This window comes from Arachis ipaensis, chromosome B05, assembly GCF_000816755.2.
Source record: "Arachis ipaensis cultivar K30076 chromosome B05, Araip1.1, whole genome shotgun sequence".
Classification (NCBI taxonomy): Eukaryota; Viridiplantae; Streptophyta; class Magnoliopsida; order Fabales; family Fabaceae; genus Arachis; species Arachis ipaensis.
This window is the reverse complement of record NC_029789.2, coordinates 7,473,060-7,479,856: the sequence shown is the minus strand read 5'-3', so window position 1 is coordinate 7,479,856 and position 6,797 is coordinate 7,473,060. Positions and strand designations below refer to the sequence as shown.

Here is a 6,797-nt window from a genome sequence, read left to right as displayed (position 1 = left end):
TTATTATGTAATTAAAAATAGTACTTTATAATAATTAATTTTAATAAATAAAAAATATTTTTGTATGTATTTATATGTTTTATATTTATTTTAAAGTAAAAGATTATACTTGCCATTTTTAAAATATTATGTATTAAAATGTATTTATGTATGTATATACTAATATATTCTATATTTATAAAGTCTATCAATACTCCTCTTTCATCACATCCTTTGATTTTCATTTAATAAAATCTAATGACTCATAAAAAGTGGCGCATCTAATACATACAAAATGGTTAGGCTGATTTTAAAGGGATAAGTACTTTTTTCGTCCCTAAGATTTGAGGTCAAAATCAAAATCGTCCCGACCTTTTTTTGTTATTAAAATCATCCTCAACGTTACAAAATGTTATAAAATCGTCATTTTCTACTTCAATTTTATTTTTTTTACCAAATTATCCTTATTAAATAATATAAATAATAAAAATAATATTAAAAAATAAAAATAAATCCTCCCCCCTCCACCTATACCCCCACTCCGTAATCTCTTCCCTTTCTTCTCTCCCCATCCCCTTCCTCATAACCCCTCTCCCTTTCCCAATCCCTCAAAGCTTATGAATATGTATGCCAAGTGTAGCGACCTTGATGCGGCCAAGGGTGTGTTCTTTGGGATGTGGAGGAAAGATGTGGTTTCTTGAACTTCCATTATTGTCGGCAGTGCGCAGCATGAAAGAGCTGAGGAAGCATTGGCTCTGTGACAGCATGGTTTCGGCTGATGTTAAGTCGAGTGAGGTGACATTTTTTGGATTGATTTATGCCTGTAGTCACGCTGGTTTGGTTGGCAAGGGTCGCGCTGGATTGATTTACTCCTGATGAACCTACTTGGGCTGCTTTACTGAGTGCTTGTAAGCACCATGGTAATGCCAAGATGGCGATTAGGATTGCTAATCATCTATTGAGCTTAAAACCTGAAGAGTCTTCCTCCTATATATTGTTATCTAATGTTTATGCTGGGGCTGATATGTGAAAAAATGTTTCAAAGGTGAGGAAGATGATGATGGTAGTGGAAGTTAAGAAACAACCTGGGTATAGCTGTAGCTACATTGAATTGGGAAAGGAGAGTTATGTGTTTTATACTGGAGAGACGTCTCATCCGATGAAGGGAATGGGGAGAGAAGAAAGAGAAGAGATAGGGAGTGGGAGTGCAGGTTGTGAGGGGGAAGGGTTGGTTTTTATTTTTTAATATTATTTTTATTATTTATATTAATTATTAATGTTAATTTGATATAAAAAATAAAATTAAAATTGAAAAGGACGATTTTATAATATTTTGTAATGTTGAGGAAAAACCCCAACCCCAATTCCAACCTCAATTTTCCTTCTCTCCGTTTCCGCCGTCCTACTTATTCGTTTCTAGGGTTCGCCGCCGCCGTTGCGTCGTCATCGAGAGGGAGACCTGCCGGCGCTGCTTCTTCTTCTGTGACTGTCTCTGCTTCTTCTTCTGCCTCTTCTTCTTCTGCTTCTGCTTGAATTTTTGCTTCTGTTTGAGTTTATGCTTCTGCTTGTGATTTTTTTATTTTTTTAATTTCTGTTGTTTTGCTGTTTTTGGATCTGAAAACTAAAATTGTAGTTGATGATTATTGAATTATTATTTAATCTGAATTTTTTGTTGATTTATTTTGTGAATGTTGCTGTTAATTTATTTGGGACTATTGTTGTTGGTGGAAAAAAAAAGTGTTGTAAGTAATAAATGGCTATAGTGGCAGTGGTGATGGTGGTGAGGAAAGGGAGAGTGAGGAGGTGCGAAGGAAAAGAGGTGATGGCTATGTTGCTGTTAATTTAATTTCTTACTTCTACCTTTTGCTATGTTCTGTCTGCCTGGTAAAATAAAGAAGAGTGAGAAGTTGGAAGGGGATTGGGGAAGAGTGAGAAGAGGAAGGGGAAGAGGGGTGGGTGTCTTCCAACAGTGGTAATTGCCACGGCGAAGGTGAGAAGAAGAGGGTGATGGTGAAGAGTAAAAGGAAGGGGATTGGGGGAGGGGTGGGGGGAGAGACCGAAGAGATGCTGCAGTGCATTTTGTAATTTATAACCATTAATTAACCCTTATTAATATTTTTAATGGTATGAGATTATATTTAATAGTGTAGGATTATACACTTTTTTTTATAGTTAAATGTTGATTAGATTTTAATGAAAGTACTGCCCCTGTGACTTTCTCAATAAAAATAACTATATTTTACATTGATTGCAACCAGATGAATAATTATCCAAAAAAACGAATATAATAACATAATTGTATAAAACACTAGTGCATCAAAATTAAATTCTTTTTTAAATTTAGATAAAATTAATAAATCAATATGAAAAGACCTTTCTCAAGATCTTACCTTCACTAAGGGTCCGTTTGGGAAACACCAAAAAGTTACTTTTTTCAACTTTTGACTTATAAAAAGTTACATTAATGTGTTTGGTACAATTTTTTAGATAAATTTTTAACTTTTCAAAAAGTTATTTAAGAGCTTTTGAAGAAGTTAAAAAATGTAACTTCTCCTATTTTCAAAAGCTATTTTATCACTCTTATTTAATGCACAACTTTAAAACAATGACTTCCATAATAACTATCCAAACTCAAAATAACTTATTTAAAAATTAATATTAATAAAAATCCTTATATTTTAAGCTCATTTTTCAAAAGAACTTATTTAAGAAGTTTAGCCAAACTGGTCCTAAAAATCTTAGGGACTTAAATATGATAATTTAAACGTTAGGGACAACTTTGAGACTCATCCCAAACCTTGAGGACAAAAATCAATACTTTACTCTTTAAATAATTAAAGTTATTTTATTAAATTAAAAAAATAAAAATTTGAATTCGAATTTTTTTTTTTGGTAACTAAAACACGGGAATATGAATTTGAATTTAATTAATAGAACCAAATATATTATTTAGTATTAAATTTAAATATTAAGATGTTTTTTTAGGATTAGATTACTAAATGACTTAAGGGCCTTTGGGAAACACCAAAAAGTTACTTTTTTTTTACTTTTGACTTATAGAAAGTTACATTAATGTGTTTGGTACAATTTTTTAGATAAATTTTTAACTTTTCAAAAAGTTATTTAAGAGCTTTTGAAGAAGTTAAAAAATGTGACTTCTCCTATTTTCAAAAGCTATTTTATCACTCTTATTTAATGCACAACTTTAAAACAATGACTTCCATAATAACTTTTCAAACTCAAAATAACTTATTTAAAAGTTAATATTAATAAAAGTCCTTATATTTTAAGCTCCTTTTTCAAAAGAACTTATTTAAGAAGTTTAGCCAAACTGGCCCTTAGAAAGTAAAATTTTAAATTTTAATTTAAAACATTGAAATAGGAACAAAAATAGAAAACCATAACAATTAAAATAGGGACAAAAATTAAAGATAATTTAGAAACATATCCAGAATAGAAGAATAGAAAAATTAAATAGGAGATAAAATTTTAAAGGAAAAGTATATGAAACCAAAATGTGACCAGCCAAAAAGTAAATAAAATCGTTTAATTAAAATCACTTTTTGAATAATATGTTTAAAAACCGCTCCTGAGATCACGGAGCACAAACTAAAACCCGATTTTTCATGGAACCCAAACACATTTTGGCTGATATGCTTTTGGTTCCCTAGTTGTTCTCAATTTTAAAATATCCTAAAAACATTCTATTTGAAACAAAAATTTGAAGAATAGGATTAAGAACATATTCAGAATAAAAGAACAGATCCAATCAAAAGAGTAACCATGGTGAAGAGAAGACAGCTATGACGCGGGTATGGTTGCGGCTTGCAAGGCACTAAGCCAGTGAGGCGAAGTAGTTCCGAGACGGTGACGCGACGATAGTGAACTAGACACCGGTGACGGTAGTGAATATCAAATACAAAAATAAATATTGTATTTTTTAACAAAAATAATTAAAAGATTTATTTAATATAAAAATTCAATTACAAATTTTTAAACAATAAAAACTTAATTAAAAATTATAAACTTTTATAAATAATATATAATTTTTGGTGTTTATATCGAATAATATATGATTTTATCAAGTGCTCACGTATCATTAAACACAACATTTGTGATTTTTTTTTTCTTTCTTGTTTTGGCTTTTCCGAAAAAATATTTCTACCCTAATCCTTCACATGTATTTTATTAAGTAAAGCACATGGGATTGTGAAAGAAGGTACACGACTACATGCATTGGCACAAAAAAAGGGGTAAAATAGTCAACTACATTCAAAACTTTTGAAACTAATAGTGAATTTAGATGTACATGAAAATGTAATGTGCACATAGATTATCCAAATTTCTTCTAAGTTTTACGTTTAATCCAAATCCAAATTAGTAGTAAATAACGGCTCGTTTGTCTGTTTGTCGGAGTTTCCATTTTCCATTTTACGTTGGCGAGCTGCGAAATCAAATCGCATGACATCACCTCTCACCGCACCCGTTGTGATTCTCATTCTCATGAACCTGCATCCATTGATCGCAAACTTTGAAAATCGTTGATGGAATCTCATTCCCTGCGATACATAATCATCATGACACAGATCGAATAATAATAATTATAATAAAGTGGATCTTCGGTCACCGAATCGCCGTCACCGGTAAGCGATCCACTCCTCCTCCGTTTTGTTATTTGTTTAAACACATTGCATCTCTATCACTGAACTCTGCATTTTTCAGATCCCTGTCTCTGAAACTTATTCAAATTATATCTAGATCCGAATTATGAATCTCGTTTTTAGCTCAAGATGTGACTCTCTGCTATTATGATTTATCCATTGCTTTCACATAGTTCATTTGTTGTTAGCTGCTTAAACTGCTACATGCTCATTGCTCTAGTTTTATTTTTATTTATTTATTTATTTTCTTCTAAAACAAATGCAGTTCTACAATTTGAGTACGAGTTTATAGAACTACATTCCGGGGGTAGTGGTCATGGAACAACAACAAGCATCTGCTGATTCATCATCAACAAAAGAACCTACTCCTTTGGCTTCCAACACTGAAACGAAAACTCACTCCTCAAAACAAGTCTCTGTACAATCTGCTACTGCTCATGATTCACCATCCATTTTGCCTGCTTCTGGAATATCGTCTTGGGCAAAGAATCTGAAACTCCGACACTCGTTTTCGCCGCAGGCCGAAAATAACGGCGGATCGGCCTTTGCTCGCCTCACTAGTAATCTAAGTCTAAAACTGCGACCGCCGTCGAATGAGGCTGCTCCCGCTACTAATTCAGGCAGTGAGCAGCCTAATTTAATTGAATCATTCACCAAAGGGTTGATGGACTCTTCCAAGAGTGCAGTTAAGGCAGTGCAGGTCAAAGCTCGCCATATGGTCTCTCAAAATAAACGTAGATACCAGGTCAGTTCTCAGTGGCTCAGTTTCAGTGCCAGAATGGAAACAGATAATCATTGCTAAAGTAATGAAAGGTTTATAAGCAATCCCTAAGTGAGTAAATTGTGGCTAACAAACTCATTCTACAGGAAGATGGATTTGATTTGGATATGTCATACATCACTGAAAATATAATTGCTATGGGATTTCCAGGCGGTGATATTAGCTCCGGAATTTTCGGATACATTGAGGTGTCTCTATGCATAGTTTTTATCTGATGTTCAACTTGGCATGCTCTGTCATCATTTGATTTATGGGAAAGCTGTTTTGCAGGGGTTCTATCGGAATCACATGGAAGAAGTAATCAAATTCTTTGAAACTCACCATAAGGTAGAAGATTTTGCACTGAAATTGGAATCCAAGGATCCTACTCTCTGCTAATATTAAAATTGGAACGAAAAGATAGGCAATGGAATCTATAAGTGAACCTAAGTCTAAGAGTAGTGTCTTTTATTTAACAACATCAAAATATAGAAGATAGAATTAAATATTTCTATACGGTATACTAACCTTAATGAAACACAATTCATAATAATATATCTGAGGAATGACATCCATTTTGCTATAACAATTAAACTTTTTGTTTTAATCTTTGTATGTTGATTGTTGATGTTAATTTTTATATTATCTTTTGAAAATGTTGCTTTTGAAAATGTTAATATCCTAAAACCTTATTGTACAGGGAAAGTACAAAGTATACAATCTTTGTGCAGAGAGGTTATATGATGGATCGCTATTCCAGGGGAAGGTATAGTTTTCACTCTTCATTTTTATTTTCACTTATTTGGAATGCTAGGAATTAAAATTCACTCAAGAATTGAATTTTTTTTCTTGCTTTGGAATAACTAAAAATAAATAATTTGAATTCCTTTGAGAATTCCAATTCTCATTTTTCTTTCATTTGTAAATCAGAGGTCTGATTTCTAAATCCACTCGCACACTCTTTAAATTTGAATTCTATTCTATTAATATTCTGTAGTCATTCCAAATTGGAATTGAGTTTCAAATAGAAATGAATTCTTTTTTTAAAGGAAATAGAATTCTTTTTCTCTTGTTAAATGGTTTCCAAACAAGCTCTTAAGTACTCTAATTCATATTCTGGTATATATGGGTAATAGTTGTGGTAGATTTCTAGAACATATCTTGTATCGTTTTAGTTCTACTCTATTTTGCTCACAGTACTTGTTCTTGATATTTAATTTCAAGTGGATGGTACTAGGAGCTGCTAATTTTGCAATGCAACATCTCCAGAATTTGATTTTTTACATGTTCTAAATTAATGCATATGATGGTAACCATGTTCCTTTAAATAGAATCTGAAAGGGAGAAAAATAGCACACTCAAATTTTTCTTGTTAAAAAAAATTCATCCAAAAGGCT

General features: G+C 32.0%; 1 protein-coding gene across 1 annotated transcript in view; it reads left to right on the top strand.

Annotated features, from left to right (window-relative positions):
- The window catches only part of LOC107642743 (phosphatidylinositol 3,4,5-trisphosphate 3-phosphatase and protein-tyrosine-phosphatase PTEN2A), a 6,089-nt gene continuing 3,561 nt past the window's right edge, over nt 4,270–6,797 (top strand). Inside the window, exons 1-5 of the mRNA XM_016346206.2 lie at nt 4,270–4,622; nt 4,906–5,385; nt 5,508–5,609; nt 5,692–5,748; nt 6,101–6,166. Coding sequence (XP_016201692.1) covers nt 4,957–5,385; nt 5,508–5,609; nt 5,692–5,748; nt 6,101–6,166 — 654 coding nt within the window. The 5' untranslated portion in view covers nt 4,270–4,622; nt 4,906–4,956. The remainder of the gene's footprint in view (nt 4,623–4,905; nt 5,386–5,507; nt 5,610–5,691; nt 5,749–6,100; nt 6,167–6,797) is intronic.